We start from the raw sequence: 17,776 nt of genomic DNA, 5'->3' as shown, positions 1-17,776 counted from the left end.
ACCATCAATACATAAAGTCATCTGAAAAAAAAAAAAGAACAGCGGGTGTCTGTGGCCCTCGCAGGACTGTAATAAACATGACCAATCAATTCATTCGGATTTCATCAATATCCTCATATACGTGTTCAACTCTGTAACCAATTCTTTAGATTTTACCTGGAGTTCATGTCTGCAAATGGCTCAACTGACCTGCCAGTTCACAAGTAGATACACAAAAGTTGGTTTCTAGCCGTTGTCAGTGGTTGTTCATGTGTTTTGGGGGCAAAGGTTTGATGAGAGGGCCAATGGGAGGGGGTGGGGTATGTGGCATTTCTGTGAGTGTGGTGTAGCCTCCTCTTGTTAGCTTTTCCAGGATTACCAACCCTAGCTTTAAGACAACATTTGACATATGAGAAATTTGGTTAATAATTTTTTGATAGTAGATGAAACGAAAACATCCAAAAGTTAATGATGCCACCACTGGCATAATTGAGATCTGGGGGATCTGTTTCTGTTGTGAGTTAGAAGCTTTGGCAGAAGTCACGTTACAGGAAGCGCCCAATGTACGGAGTCCTTCTTCAGTGGCCACAGGTTTGGTTACAAGTCGCCCTTTGGTGTGTATCTTCTCCGCTCTCTCTCCCCCTTTCAAGCCTAATCTCTGTCCTATCAATAAAGGCCACAGTGCCAACAAATCTCTTAAATTAAAAGTAATGTGAAATGTTCTTATTTTGTAGGAGATTAGTCATATCTAAACTTTACATAGACCTAAACTAAGCAGTTCTCCTTATAACCCTGACCAAGAGGTTTCCCATATTCGAAGTGACACAATGCGAGATTCCCTTTGGTCCATACTGGTGCACCAAGTTCTTTGGCTAACTTGCTAAACCTTTATCGAAATTGGTTTACCGACTTCACGCCCAAGCAAGCGGAACAGGATATGACCAAGCATCCCTTGGCCTCTTCTAGCTCTCCACAAGTGAAATATGCTCCAATGTTCATTCTTGTTCAGTTTGTTACTGGCTCACCTCCCGTTTTCTCATCTGCATTTCCTCTGACAATCTTTCCTCGCTGGCTTTGCCATGATGTCCACCCTGAGAATGGCGAGCTGGTTGTCTCTTATAGCTTCGCTTCTAGCTCCAGCTCTGGTTGTTAGTGCAGGATGTATGTAGTAAACCAGGTCATCCAGCATGGTACACCACAGTTACATGGTGCAGTTCCAGGCGTCCAGGGGGCGCTGTGGCAATGACAGACATGCTATTCTCCCTATTATAAGTTAGTGGACCATCAGAATGACTTTGAGGCTGTTATTTGAAGGTATAAAAACTACCTAGTTTTTCTTTAAATAATGTTATTTTAGTCCATCCCTGACTGAAACTCAACCACTGAGTGGGCAGATCACAATATCATCTTGTTGTCATGTATGCATTTTGTTAATGACAAACAGTGTGTTGTTATTCAGTTCGGATGATTTGTTTGTTATCTTGTTCGTGATCTTTAAAATACAGACATCAGCAAACAATGCATCTCTCCTCTGACAAACAGATATAACATCAAACATCTGCATGTGATCACACAGAACAGGAGATTGCTAATGCTCACACTGGGGTAAATGCACCTGCGCACACACACACACACACACACACACTACACAATCAGATGATTGAGTTCTCTTCCCTTAATAAACCTCTGATTCAGCATAAATATAACCATTGATTGGTGACTTAATTCCCAATTCAAATTATCATCCTGGGTCCCTATCCAAGGTTGACATGAGCCTTGAGCTTCAGAGCAACTAAATTATACTCCACTCCATGTTAGCCACCCCCACCCTTCTCTTCTCTCTCTCTCTCTCTCTCTCTCTCTCTCTCTCTCTCTCTCTCTCTCTCTGTAGCACATACACACACACACACACACACACACACACACACACACACAAGCACAGACGCAGACTCCCAGTTCCCCCATCTTTCTCCCCTGTATACCTCTCTCTCGGTGAAGCCAAGGTGCTGATACAAGCAGAAATCCTCCACGCCCCATCGCTCCCAGAACACATACGCACTTACAGACACACACACACACACACACACACACACACACACACACACACACACACATACACATACACACACACACACACACAAGTACACAAACACACATACAAAGTAGGCACACACAAATACATCCACCCACACACACACACACACACACAGCTCTATTCACCGCACTTCTTCAAGAAAAGCCGAGGGGAGGCTGCATTCGTCTCCTCTCCATTTGCTGTGTTAGCAAGGAGGCAATATGAAACATAGGAACACTGTAGTTTTTCTGCTCAGGGACGATGCTGCTGCTGCATGCTCGAGTGTGTGTGTGTGTGTGTGTGTGTGTGTGTGTGTGTGTGTGTGTGGTGGGAGGCAGAAAATAAGAGATTATCACTGTGATGCATTGGCGGCCGTAGTCTTAAGTCACCCAAGGTTGTGGCCCTTCTCTCTCAATGAGGATGTAGTGGCCAATAACGGCGCTTTGTCAGCACAAAGACAGAGAGAGTTGAAGGAGACAGAGGGGAGAGAAGACAGCAGGCGGAGGAAGAGTGAAAAGTAGTAAACAAGAGGACGCAGACAAGAGGAGGAAGAGGAGGAGTGGATTGAGTCTGCTATTGTCTCTGCTTCATCAATATCCTCTTATATAAATGTCAGCTGTACCATTTCCCTCATCACTGTTTCACCACCCCACTGGCTTTATCCTCTGGTACAAGGGGAGGGACATCACTCTCGCTCATCTCTCTTTATCGTTTTTCTCCCTCCCCACTCCCTAAATCGCTTTACTCTTTCTCCCTTTTTTTTCCCTCATTTCTCACCGCCGTGTTTCTTTCCCTCCTTTCTCCCTCTCCCTCTCTCCATGTGCCTTCTCCCTTTGTCATTCTTTATCTCCCCCTCTTCTCCCTCCTTCCTGTCTCTCTGCCTCTCATGGCAATGCGTCACTGGCCTGCCCCCATGAAACAAGTCAATTTTCTGCCAGCTCGGCGGATGAATAAATCTCCCTGGCTCTGCTCAGAGCGATGGGGATATTTATCTAAGTGGAGTGTGTCCTCCTCGGCTCAACGCCACCGACTTCTCGTCTAAGGCCCCCCCAACCTCCCCTTTTTTTTCCTTTTTTCTTTTACGGGAGAAGATGGAGAAAGCGATTGCTAAGGAGGGATGTGAAAGGTAGAAGAGGTGACAGAATGAAAGCAGGAGAAGGAGGTGAAAGAAGCTGATGATGAGAGGACAGACATGAAGCTGGTGTAAGGAAGAGGAGGAGGGGGGGTTTCACAATTAGGAGGAGAAAAATATGAAAAAGATGGATAGAGGGGGGGAAATGAAGGCGCCACCTCGAACAAAGCCTATAAAGCAGCACCGCGTCAGGGAAGTGAGGCAGGGGCATTAGTCGAGCCTGCTCGGGTTTAAACGGCAGGAACAGTCACAGATCTGGATGAATGGCGGCCCTCCTCCTTCAGGCCACTCTCATCAGTTAGAGAGAGAGAGAGCGAAAGAGAGAGAGAGAGAGAGAGAGAGAGGGGCTCTCTCTGACAAATACTGCACAGTATACTGAGACAAAGAAGAACAGAGGAAGAAGGGATGGAAAACAATGATTGACGGATGAGGATGTCGTGGTATTTCCTCCATCCATCAAAATACTACTAATAAAAAAACAGAGTGGCAGGCATCAGCAGTAGAAACCAGATGCTGCATCTTTCTGATTAGCGGGATAATCAGCATTAGCTGGATTCGTCCGAGCTCGACTCATATCTCTTGAATTTTTTATGCCATGTTGTATTTCGCAGAGTAACAAGTCCAAAGATTTAAAAAGCTTTGGGCAGCAGCGGGGGTGTTTGTGGCGAGGAGGAGGAGGAAGAGGAGGAGGGGGGTCTTTGCTACTTGCCACAGCATTAAAGCAAAGTAAATAGCTGTTGTGTCTCATTACCATTCATTTTTAAAGGGGACTGTTAGTATAATGAATGCCTGCCCTATCCTCTCCCGGTCCTCCTCCTCTTTCAATATTAAGAAGAGTAATACTATCTTTCACGCTAGATAAAGTGCAAAGCAAATATTTCCTTTGCAATTAAAATGGTCAATTTTGCTTATGCACAACAGGCGCTGTATAACACCAAGTTTTGAACTTAATTACCTACAATAACAGTGCGATGATATATTGGGTGTGTGGTTCTTTGCAGGGAGAGCATGATATGAAACAAGACGCTTTTAATAAACTCATAAAGACAAGCCCGGGCCCTGTGGAGCATATAATGTGGTGAGTGTGTGTGGGAGTGTGCAGTCTTTAATTTGTTTGCACACACACACACACACAAACTCAGACACAAAGATGAGCACCTGCATCTACAGTCGCTCTCACACACACACACACAGCTGAAAGTCACGCAAAGCTCCATTTTTAATTGTGAAATAAGCTCTCGTCTCTGAACGTTCTCGCTTCTCACACAAACCATTTTTGAATCGCTGGGTAACCAACCAACGCTGACATGCTTTTCAATTATATCAGGGTTAAAGGTTGAGAACCTGCCCCAACCCTCTCGCCCCAGGTTTTCTGCTGTTTATGTTCCTACCAATGGTTATTACCATTAACAGTTTTTATAGAGGGTGCCATCAAACGCCTCTTAGAGCGGCTGTAAAATTTATGCTGATTCTGTTGAATCTGTCAGAGAGAAATTGCTGAATTAAGCTGTCATGTTGCACAAATCGGATTTCTGTTTCACTTATAGAAAGAAGGTAGACTGCGCGGGTTGAGTTAATCAGGGTCAATTCTAACTAATAGCAGTTAACACAAACTGATTTCTCTTCCTCATTTATTCCTTTTTTGGTTTTCATTGACAGGATTGTCCTTATTTCACAACAACCAATAGAGAAACACATCAAGTATACAAAAGATCAGATTGTAAACAAGCCTAAAGTACACAGAAATAAAATAATACAACTTAAAAACGCAAAAATAGATCACATACATAAGTACTGTGGATAAGGGTAAGAGAAAAATGATATATGAAGACAGAGAGGGGGAGAAAATGCGAAAGAGAGAGTTTCACAAGACGACGTTCATAAAGTCGGCCGACAACAGAGACCAGTGTCAAAAACATTACAATTTTCCACAGGAGCTCAATTTCAGTTTGTCCAGCCTCAGACAGCCATATACGTTTCTGACCCGATGACTGTAGGTGGGCACTAAAGTGAGCTTCCAACTGAGGAAGATGATCCATAGAGGTGGTGTTTGCTGCTGCATCAGATCATTTTATTTGTTCAGGTTTTGCAATATCTATGAGATATTTCTCTGGGGGTTTCGCCTCCATGCTAAGAAAATGAGGGTGTATGAAGTTTGATGTAGAGTCTTTGCAGAAACAGTAATTTTGAAGTGTTTTTCTTATTTGAACTAATTCCAACGAAAGAAGTTTGGATGAAAGCTGTTAAGTTGATTATTATTTTTTTTAACAATGTTTTTTTATTTATTTCCAATACAAAACACAAAACAATACAAAACACATTGACACATACCACACAAGTTGCACAATGAAATGCAGGTGAACTTCACTGCATACACATACATACAAAAAAATAAAAAAATAAAGATAAACACACACACAAACTTACATACCTACGTAAAATAATAACAATAATAAATTAAATTAAATTAAAAAAAGTCACACTCGATATCCCTACAGATAGATATAATCTACCGTTGCCTGAGAAAGTCCATTAAGGGTGCCCACATCTCTTCAAATTCCTGTGCTTTACCCTTGATTACATAGGTTAGCTTTTCTAATGTAACATGCATTGCCATCTCTCTAATCCAAGATTGTGTAGACGATACTTCAGTCTCTCTCCAAGATAAAGCAAAAGTTGATTATTTAAAGTATCAGAGACACAATTTCCAAGTGTAATTTTCCTGGAATTTCATTCCTGTGGTTTTCACAATTAAAATCCCTTTCACCTCCGTTTTATTAAATAACAGCAGAAATCTCTAACAGATATGTCAAAACACGTCCAAACCACATGGCTAGATACCACCCGGTCTTCTTGTAATCTGTGGCAATTGACCCGACACACACATTAAAGTGAAATTAAATTGTTTGGTTACCAGGCAGGCACAACCTGGCAGCACATATGTTTCCTGTACGTTTCTGTTTAAGGAGGCTCTGCAGGTTGCCACGTGTAATATTTATGCTGTCACTGCATTAGCATGATGAATGCAGACACTTTTCATTAGAGACAAATGAAAGCTATTCTGATACAATTATGGCAAAAACAATAACAATGCTGTGTGTGAGCTGCTCTGTGATTGATACTACTGCAGGGAAGGGGTGGGGGTTCGGTGGTGTTGGGCTTAACCAGGCTTTCCCCGAGGGGTTTTCCCTCGGCATTAGTCAGACAAATCCCTTTGTCAACCTCTCCCCTTGCCATTTTTATTCATAAGCATTTGGCCCTGAGAAAGACATCAAACCAAGAATACAACAAGAGGTCAATATCGTCTTTGCGCAATGTTAACCTCTGCATTGATGAAGCTAATTCACATTTCCTCAGTCCAGCCTACGGGGGTTCATGAGGGGAGGGGGAGGAGGAGCCGAGGGAGGCAGCAGGGTGTGTGTGTGTGCGTGCATGCATATATGTGTGTGGGTGTGGGTGTGTGTGTGTGTCTGCTTGTGCCTCTCTGTGTGTCAGCGGCCACTTTGTAGTGGGTCTCCCTCTTGACCCAGGCCCCTCCACATGGGGTTTGTATTGATAGCGTTGGCTGAAAGGAGGGGAAAGTGAATGTTGTCTGAGCTCATTGGAATGACAATGGGGGCATATGGTTGTGTGTGTGTTGGTGTATGGTCATGGCAGCCACCATATTCCTCTGTGCAGGGTTGCCAGGTGCTTCATGAACGGACCCACGGAGAGTCGACAAATCATACACCAATGCAACAGACTGGCTCGTGGCTCTCGTGCCCAACGGGGGGCTCTCTCTAGCTGTCAGCTCTCCATTTCTCTCCGTCTCTGCTTTCTCCTTCAAAATTATATGAAGTTGCATTAAAACAAACCTGCTGAAAATAAAAGAGATCACGCCAGTGATGACTGTCAGAGAGTCACATCTCATTGTCTGTTTACCCTCCTCGTCACATCCCCCTTCCTTTACCACTGTAAAAACAAACACCGTAAGAACAAGAGAATAAAGACAACCTGCAGTAGTATCCCCTCCCACACAAAGCCACTTCTTCTGTCATGAATAGTCAGCTCCACCCTAATGACTGTTCAATACAGTCTGCAGGCTGCAGATGAACGGCCAATCCACAGCGGCATCTGCTGCGGGCCTTACTCGCCAGACGCCAGCCTTGTAAGAGGGCCATTACAGGCTAATTGAAAGACAGAGGCCATCTCTCAAAGACAATGTACATGTGTGCTTGTGCATGTGTGTGTGTGAGTGAGAGAGAGAGAGTTGGGAGCGACACTTGACAAAAAAGAAGAGTGAGATCGGGGAAGAGCGGAAAATAATTGACAAGGGATGGAGGGAATGAGGAAGAGGGAGCGAGGAGAAGAAAGAGAGACATTCCTCTCCTCACAGAAAGAACAGCTGACCTGTCAGCATTTGTTCCCATGCGGCCATATTGGAAAAACCCCTGCGGGCATTGAATTAACACAACCCAAAGCCTCCTCTTGTAATTAGAGTGGCCCTGTGGTCTTATCCTATTTTAAATACATGTTTGAATTATATAAGCACTGATTTGGGTAGAGGCAGTAGACACCACACATCCTTTTTGGAGTCAGAAATGATCAGATGTCGTGATGCTGATCACAGGGTGGATAATGTTAGGCAGGTAATCACAAGCTGCATTTAACAGTAAGTAACAGGTAATACAAATACACTATGATCTATAATTTTACATAAGAGTAATCAACAGAAATGTGGCTGCTCTCTGAACGTGACAAATTATGTTTTCCGTTGTTGTTCACCTCCAGGCCCCTTCATCCTCCTTTGAAAGTCTTTGCATCAAATAAGAATTAAAGAAAATACACACACAACAGCCTCCCCAAACAAAACCTAAAGGATTGCTGTCATAATTCTCCCCAGTTCTCCTCTGGCAGTTTTTATTACTGAAGGCGGTGAATAATCTTTTCCACCCTGGCCTGCCCAAATAACACAATCCTTCAGCGTCACTGCTTACTGTGTTTTATGGTGAAGTGCAGATGAGAAAGGAAGAACATTCAAATGAAGCACTATCTGGCTAGGCAGCGATGCTGTAGTGCAGTGGAGGGATTCGGCTAACGCAGGGAGGCGGGGGGGGGGGGGGGGGGGGGAGGGAGGATACGAGCGCGTGCAAACTGCTGTTTAACTGATCGCTTTTAAATGAAGAGAGCAGATTGGGAAAGGATGATCAAAATCGACTCATTTCCAGTGGCCACATATGTGCAGTTTCAAAGGGTGCTTCCTGTAAATTAGGAACGCCCGTGTTCATCCCGAGCCAGCTACAAGCGTACAGGCCCCAAACCACACCAGTATGATCAGGGGCGTGAAAGCCAGTCTGTCACAGGCTGGCAGAGGAGTGCGAGAGGAGCAACTGTTCCCACCAGGTGAGACACAGGGCACAGATCTCATGACGTTTGTGTAAAGAAAAAGAAACTACAGCAGCACCCTCTCTGCATTAAAACATTGGTGTCAAAATGTTTTTGGACTGGCTGGTTTTCTGTAGCTTCCATGGTAGGGAGTACACTTTGTATTATTACAGTCTCAGACCCATAAAGAGGTTCCTTTAAGGAGAGACTAACTCTGCATTATGCAGTCGCCACGGGGCAACTTCTGCGCTTCTTGTATTTCTTGGCAGACTGTGCACCTGTTTTTTGCTTTTTCCTGCAAGGGCATAAAGTCATGATTTGTAATTTATTGACTGGCCGGTTCCCCTCAGTTTCTCCTGTTCATTTTTACTTCTGCAGCTTGTTTGAGGTGTTTGAAGGAGTCAGCGAGCCACCTTTATTTATTCATTCATTCATTTCTACAATCAGAACTTGTGAAAAAAAAGTTTTCTGGTTTAGTTTGGAGGAGGCAGGAGTGAATAAGGGATCCTTTTTAAAGGGGCATTCCACCCAAATCAAACTATGTGAAAAGATTTTCAGCGACTAAAAGCTAGTATGCAAATCCACTCAGGTACTAATAACTTGTAACTTGTTTTTTTTGGTTTCTTAAAATGTTTCAACCCACTACATTTATTTAAAATCTGCAGTTGATATTTTTTATATTGCAGACACAGAAGCATTTCATAGAAAAAAAAAACATTGCAACAGAAATCCAATGAAAGGATTATGTTATCATCACAATGATATACCGTTACATCATTTTTTTAAGGGTCCATTCTGAAACATACATGAATTTTGATTTAATATTACTGTAATTTGCTGATAGTGCCTTTATACAAATGACGTGTAATTGTCTATTTAAGTATATTTATATATTTTAGCATATTTGCATTAATTTATATTATATACTTTTATAGAGATATTTGTTTGATCACAGATATTTTATGTTATATTTTATGTTTTTTAAATCTCTATCTTACAGATTTCTGCTCCCATTCTTTACAAACGAGGTTAATGGAATTTGTGTATATCCTGCTACAAATATTGAAAATGTTCATTAAGAATGTAAATCAGCCATTTATGTGTCTAAAACAATGTTTCAGACCCTGGTCACATTAGGAGAGTAACAGGGAGTTATATTTACCAAAGTCACCATGCTGTTCAAGGTGTTTTTGTATTTGTGAATAAAAAAATTGTTTGCAAGAAGAAGAACTTGTTTTGTCAGACTGATTTCCTATTTAAGTTGTGTTGCACATTCATTCCAAGTGCCATATTCTCCCCAATGTGTTATTTTTATGCTCCAGCTCAATTAGTCTCCAGTCAATAAACATTTGTAGTGTTTCTGAGGTGAATATCTTAAAAATGTTGCCAAATAAATCCAAACCTTAGCATGGGTCGATGACGCTGGAGTTAACGTGCAGGTCTTTTGTGATTTTTGGTGAACTGACCCTTTAATAACGAGACACTCGTGAAAGTCACAACAAAGACCTCCCCACCCTGGAAAGAATGGTAAGCTGAGCAGCACAGTGATAATGGGGCTGCTTATGGGCACAGCCCTGCAAGCAGGAGAAGCTGGGCCGTCAGGGATTTGTCAGAGGCCTGTTATTACATCTCTAGACACATAAAATATGGCTGCCAGAGATCCCACCGCCAAATAAATCCACTCTCCTCCAACCAGACTGGCCCTGGCTGTACGAAACCGTCCAATGGCGTGCCTCAGCCAGTGACCTCTGGTAATGACGTGTGATTTATACAGTACACCATTTAAACAGAGAGAGAGAGACATGCAAGCCAGGCCATCCCTCCCTCTCCCTCTCGCTGTATCTATATCTGGTGTCATGTGAGATAACAGGCAGGCCTTTGGGAGATGGGAGAGGTGACACCCATCTTTGGGGTCTCACAAAATGGCTACTATGTGGATAGTTTCCCCTGCAGCTGTCTAATCACAGTCTAAGCCTGCATGTGAGCGCTGTCCGGCATGAGGTCACTAACACATACTGCAGGATGGCACTTTAAGCTAACACAGTGCAGTGTGAAAAGGCCTAAATCAACACCTGGTTGGGAAACAAAGAGGTGTTTGTGTTGTGTGAATGCATTTATTAATGTTCAATGAGAGGCAGATTACAGGACATAGTAGATACATTAAACTGACACTGCTGGATTATATTATTCCAGAGATTGTTTTAGGGTTTATTAAGGAGATAAATCCATCAAAAACAGCCGTTAAATCTTCCAAGGGAATAAAAATCAACTAATCCTCTTTTATACATGTATTCATTAGACATATTAGATGGTAAAAGAATAGCAGCTGAGTATGAGCGGGCCTATCGGTGTTGTGGTGTGTGCTGTCCCCTGCCAGGGCACGTACCCCTGCACAGTCTAGTAGCTTAAGAGATTAAGTCCTCTGGCCGAAGGAGAGCAGAGAGGCCGGTCGTGTCGTTGACCTTGGCACAACAGACACACCACTCCAAATATCTGTCTTTAATAAACAGGCCGGTGCAGCACTGAACACCACGATCCTCCACGGCTCGGCCTGCTGCAAACCCACTCCTCTGAAGTCAAGTGACGTCAAATTTTCCCCCATTGGATCAACCCGTATCATGTTTTATGGTTTTGTTCATTGGAAAAGGCTAACTCCAAAATATAATAGTAAACATCATCATATACTAATTGACATTTCATTTTTTTTGTTGTGAATACACATTCCTAATCACCAGCTGTGTGATAAATGTGTTAAGTTGTAAACGATTAAGCACAATATCTGTTAATATTCAGTGTATACAAGGTCTATAGCTAAATTACCATTCAAACATTCATACCATTTTAATGAATCTAAATTTGTGTGATGTTAATAAAGTCTTTAGTCAACCATTAAAGTTTAAAAGTAGCCTCATGAATAGTTTGGGGCAGGACACCTCTGCTTGTTTCTAATTGCTGCAGCTCAGAGTTGTGTCATTAGAGTAGATGAACAGATTTTGAGTGGGGAAGTAAAAAAAAAAGCGTGACAGGAACATGCAGGAGGTTTGAATTTCAGCCAAAATCAAATGATCACCTCTGCTCCTGAAATCAGATCCAGCACCCCCCCACCTGCAGCAAATAAAACATGTGCTTTAAAGTGCCTGGCTGCTATTTTACTTTCATAACCATGACCAAATAAACTGGAGATGGAAGCAGTTAGAAATCGAATCTTAATCTTTGCCTCTTTCTTTCTTATTGTCATAAAAAAAACGAAAATTTCTAATTAAATGAAATTAAGTTTGGTTCAGATGAAAGTACCATTGTTGTTTCTCTTCTGTCAAAAGATCAGAGCAAATTAAAATAACTTCCTCATTTTTCCGTTGTGTTTTCAGTCCTATACTTTCATCACCGTGAGAAACTGAACCCTGTAGGAAACGTATGCTGTTAAATTACCTCATTTGCAGTGTAGAGACGCAGGCTTATCAAATAAAATCATGTTATCCTTTAATAAAAAAGTATATACTGGAAACATTGAAATAACAAATCGGCCAAAAATGCGAATTTGCATTTATCATCATTATCATGTTGATGTTTTCTTTCCACTGGTCATCAGTGACGTAATACTATTATAACAAAACACTATTCACTTACAGCATTTTAATCTGGCATAAATATGAAGCAAAACATTTATATTGTTAAATATTATGATCGTTATTATTAACATTATTTTATATATTTGAAAACAACAACAAAGGACACCAGTAACATAATAATTAAAATAATAATGTACTATAGTTTTTAAAAACACAAAAGTTCCCTTTAACAAAAATAAAATAAAAGGCATTAAATAAAAACCGCAATGTCTTTAAATAAAAAAAAACAATAATTTACATTTCTTTGCATAAGAAAAAGAACACAATTTCGATGTGAAAAAATGCCAATGTTTTTTATCCTCCACTGCAACGATAGTTTTTCTTATGCAAACAGCCCGTGGTGGCGTTTAGAGAGCAGCACCCAGATAAAGCCATCATGTCAAACCTGGAGGACGCGGGGAAATTTGAGAGGAGATGAACTATTTCTCGGATGATATAAAAGCGGCCCCTTTCGCCTGAGTTATGACCGAGCTCTGGCGTTGCTGAGAGGGATGCATGGTGCTCCTTCTCTCCCGCCCCAGAGGAGGTATCGTCAGAGGTGATATATGGCCCAGCTCTTACATTACCTTTACAAAACAAAGGATCATCCACGCTTTGGGTCGAGAGAAAATATCCTTCTGACTATGGCTGCGACACCTACAGCAAACCCCTGAGAGGACTTATCGTTTTTTTTTTTTCTTTCGAATCAAATCCGGATAATCCATATACTTTTTAAATAAAAGCCTAGAAACCCCTGCATGCTGCTGGACTGAAACTGGAAGTTTTACGCGTAAAAACGCTTAAGTAGGCTACGGATTGTGATTTCTCTCCCCTCCTCATCCCTCTCTCTTTCTCTCTCTCTCTCCCTCTCTCTCTCTCCTTTTCTCTCTCTCTCTGCTTCCCCTCATTTACCCCATATACCTATTCTGGTGTCTCACCACACGACTAAATTAGACCAAAGATGATAAGAGCACAAAGCATTATAATTCCGCCGGGCTCCTCCTCCTTCCAGCCATGCGTCCTAATTAATGGGACACCCCCAGTCGCAAAAAGCCCTGCACTGGACTGCAACATAGTCAAAGAGTGAAAGGGAAGAGGGCGAAAGTGCCACTGGAGATAATTGATTACCTACCAATCGACGATAACTTGTTAGTAATCGTCAACTCTTGTGGACCTCGCCATTTTCAGGGAGGCATCTCACTCCTGCGGACCCGCTGCTCCCGAGGATCGACACTTTGCAGGCAACCCCCCACATTTTGGAATAAGATTTTCTTTTCTTCTCCCCTCTGCATCTTTATTTTTTATTTTCTTCGAACCTCCCTAAGTGTTATGTGACTTTCCTCCCTTGGTTTTTTGTGGTAATATCGCAACGAAGTCCTGCGTGAACTCTGCGCGCAAACCAATGATGACATCCAAAGAGGTGGCCAAATGTGATGCAGTGGAGAACAGGAGGCGAAGTCCGCTGGACCACTTGCCGCCTCCTGCCAACTCCAACAAGCCGCTCACCCCCTTCAGCATCGAGGACATCCTGAACAAGCCGTCCGTGAAGCGCAGCTACACGATCTGCGGCACGGCGCACCTCATCTCGTCCTCCGAGAAGCACCGTCCGTCCAGCATCCCCCTGTCCAGCCGCGCTCTGCTCAACCAGACCTCCCCGCTCTCCGCGCTGGAGGAGCTGGCCAGCAAGACCTTCAAGGGGCTGGAAGTCAGCGTGCTGCAGGCGGCGGAAGGTAAAGATCCATCCGCACTGAGTCACCGCATCACAAATACATTTTGGAAACGTTGTATCATGCAATGCATTTTTTCCTTTATTCTTTAAATTACGCACAGGCCTGCACTGGACAAATTTAAATTATATTGCATTTCATAGTCATTAAATTGGCTTTCTCAAAACAACAGTACTTTTTTTTCTGTTGCGTTAATTAATGCATACTTATCTTCTTAAAATGTCTCATCGAACAAAGCCGTGGTAATTTTGTTCTTCATCGAAATAAATCGCCACAGCTTTTCTTTAATATATTAAGGCCTCATGTGTCTGCTGCTCAATATTTCCCAGTGGTGTCTGTGTAATATTCCTGTAATTACCTGTTCCCATAAGGGCTTAAAGGTTTTAGTGATTCACACATCACTGCCACTGTTATTTTTGCGATGTGATCACTTTTACGCACGCACTGCAGCGGTGCGGATAAAAAAACCGAGCACCTGCATATTTCAGTGTTTTTTTTTAACTCAGCCTCCTCTCCACCCTTACAGGCCGGGACGGGATGACTCTGTTCGGCCAGAGGACCACCCCGAAGAAGCGTCGGAAGTCCCGGACGGCGTTCACCAATCACCAGATCTACGAGCTGGAGAAGCGCTTCCTGTACCAGAAGTACCTGTCCCCAGCCGACCGGGACCAGATCGCGCAGCAGCTCGGCCTGACAAACGCGCAGGTCATCACGTGGTTTCAGAACCGCAGAGCCAAGCTAAAACGGGACCTGGAAGAGATGAAGGCCGACGTGGAGTCGGCCAAGGCCGTAGGCCAGGTCCCCTTGGAAAAGCTCGCCAAGCTGGCGGACCTGGAGAAATGCGCCAACGGCACGCTGGGCCACCCGCGCCCCGCGTCCCCGGCGCGGGGAGGCAAGCGGGACCACGGGCTCGCCCAGAAACTGCGGACGTCGCCGCTGTCTCCGTTCTCAGACCACACAACGAGTAAAGAGTGCTCAGAGGACGAGGACGTGGAGATTGATGTGGATGACTGATGGCGCAGCGTGGGGCCGAGGAGGCGAGAACAAACACTCAGAGACGATAGAGAGAAAAAAGAAAATCCCACCGAGGACTTGTAACTTACTGCTTATATTGTATACCATATCTCAGAACGTGTACCAAAATGTAATGATTTTTATATCGGCACAGATAGACCTATTCATAGTGAAGCATGAACACTGACCCAGAAATATGCAGTGGTATTTTACAGTGTATCCATACGCGAACTGTTACTCCATGCAATCAGAGCAATATGGTCGAACATGACATGAGTAACTTATTATTTTTGTACACTACAGGCCAACACACACACAAACAAACACACACGCACACACACGCACACAAACATTTACACGCGCACACACCTGTTCCATTGCTTTCCTAAAGGCCTGTGACACACACACACACACACACACACACACACACACACACACACACTCAAAGTGCTCCAGTTTCCCATTATTTTGCATGTAAATGCATGATTTGATTTGTGATCATTATCTATTTATTTTTGACTTTATAATATTATATTTTTTTTTATTTAAACGCTTTTTGTCTTTTTACCGTGAGCCAAGTCGCCATTGAGTCACTTCTGTCACTGCCGGCTCCTCTTCCTCCTCCTCCTCTTCATCATCACCTGCCTTCAGTTCATATATTAGTGGTCCCCGCTGCTGCAGTGCATGATGATGATGATGCTGAACGTGAAAAAGGCCAACTCGGACGTTCACATGCTTTTTTTGTGCGTTTTGATTCTGGGGAAAATGCTCCAGCGATGGCGACAGAACAACACCAGAGAACACTGCGGTGATTTTGACGAGCTGTAGGCTACTTTCAGATTTATTGTTTGGATACAATAGATTTACAGTTATAGCCTAAATTTGTTATGTTTTGTACACCTGTAAGTGCCTTTCTAAATTCAGGACATTATTTGAAAAACCAATGCACAGACTGTAATGTATATAGGCTACTATGGGAATAAAATGGCTTTTCTGAATATTTCTTTTATGTTGCAATTCTTGAATTAACATCGGGGTTTCTTTTTTATTTTTTGTGGATATAAAAGCCTAGAGTTTTTTTTGTTGTCGTTTCTATTGGAGACAAAAATCATTTAGTAACACGCTCTCTTTGCCAAATCTGGGCGTGTAAGCCCATGAAAATCGGCCCATTTAGAGTTATTATCCTCAACTATTTTGTCCCTTTTGTATCCTTTTCTACTATGATGCTCTAAACATTTTGTGGCTTGAATCTCACGTCCCCTTTCAGCAGCCTAAATGCGTATCGTGGCTTCTTGACCCTCAGACGTGTTTCTCCATTCGTGGCAAAAATTTATGTGAGAAACACAAATCTGGTGCCGGGGGGGAGAGAGAAAAAAAGAGGAGGATGCCACAAAAAAACACAAAGTTTTGGGCCAGTTTTCTCCGGGCCTTTATTGAGCCCTGTTTTTGTTCTGCGGGACTGGGCCGTAATTTCGTGCGTAAAGCATGAAAAGTGGGGACAAATGAGCAGCAGTTCCCTGATGGGACGGGCCACAAAGGCGCAGGGCCGGTCCCCCGCAGGCAGCAATACTGAGACAAGTGTGTCCCACCGCACAGAAAGGACGCAAACGTTTGGAGGCCATATGGTTTTTGAAATTTCCTCACAATTTCAGACAATTTGATGGATTGAGTTAACCCTCCTTTTAAACTGTTTAACTGGGCGCGAACAAAGGCCATATAGACCCTCCCTTCATGAGGGCATCTGCGGCTATTAATGTCTAGCCCCCTTTCTTCGCCTGGCGTTTTGAACAAGTCAATGAATTACAATGAAAGTGCCCTTTTTTGTGTGAGCCGCCTGTGTTCCTCCGCTTTTTAGCGGCGGAATAATATGTTTGACTTCTGTCCAAGAAACGTTTTCTAAACAAGAAATGCATTTTTGTTGAGAGTGTTCTTAATGTTAAGTAGGGAGCCATAAAGAGTTTGGACTGTGACATTTATGCCAAAGTCTGGTTAGGGAGCTCTTTTGTTCGTTTTTTCCCTCATCTTTTTTCCTTCTTCGCCTGCCTCTTTATTCCTTTTGTCTTTAAGGAGTTTAATGAAGCTGAAAACATGGTGATGTGAGAAAGAGAGAGTGTCCAGAAGAGGAATTCAAAAGGCAGCCTCCCGTTTAACCCTCTTTGTTAACACTAACGATAAGTGGAGCTGTCTTCTTCCCAGCTCTTTCACTCTGTTTGCTCTTTGTTTTTTACTTTTTTTATCCTTGAGAATGATGTGAAGAACTTTAAATTCCTATAATACAACTGACAACTATTGTAAATTATATAAATCAGTCTCTCTATTTATATATTTATTTAGGATATCAATTAAAAGTATTTAAACAATATATACTTAAAATAAAAAATCATAACTTTGCTTGAATCCCTCACATAGCACTTATAAGAAGTATAGCCTTTATAATGTATTTGTGTTTGCCTACTCTAACACCTGCTGTGGGCACCATAAATGCAGCCTCTGTAATAATATAAATAGTATATCCATTGAAATAATATATAAATGTGGTTGCTGTAGAAATTAACATTGGTGATAAATACTGTATAGTAAGACACGTTATAAAACACTTATTAGGCCAAATATCACCCGTAAACCTTTATTCTAAAGCGACATCCAAACAAAAAAGTGACTCTTTGATTCATATATTAGATATTCCAACTCACACTCTCTCTGTATGTGTGTATGTGTATGTGTGTGCGCGTGTGTTTGTGTGTGTATGTGCTCTGCACTCCATTCTGAATCAAGCATATTTATGAAGGGAGAGAGTGTTAAGGCAGGCTAAGTTTATGGATTCCACTTGCTTATTTTATGAGGGCTTGTCAGGCGGGCCCAGCGATAAGTAATACTA

The 17,776-nt window shown here is 42.6% G+C and overlaps 1 protein-coding gene across 1 annotated transcript; it reads left to right on the top strand.

Moving 5' to 3' along the window:
• The first annotated feature begins 13,559 nt into the window (after positions 1-13,559).
• On the top strand, positions 13,560-14,898 carry lbx1b (ladybird homeobox 1b). The gene is made up of 2 exons (XM_053419301.1): positions 13,560-13,887; positions 14,411-14,898. The coding sequence occupies exons 1-2, from the start codon at positions 13,560-13,562 to the stop codon at positions 14,896-14,898; spliced, it is 816 nt and encodes a 271-aa protein (XP_053275276.1).
• Positions 14,899-17,776: the final 2,878 nt, after the last annotated feature.

The sequence above is a fragment of the Pleuronectes platessa genome, chromosome 3 (genome assembly GCF_947347685.1).
Source record: "Pleuronectes platessa chromosome 3, fPlePla1.1, whole genome shotgun sequence".
Lineage (NCBI taxonomy): Eukaryota > Metazoa > Chordata > Actinopteri > Pleuronectiformes > Pleuronectidae > Pleuronectes > Pleuronectes platessa.
Note: the sequence above shows the minus strand (reverse complement) of the source record. Positions and strands in the feature narration are given on the sequence as shown.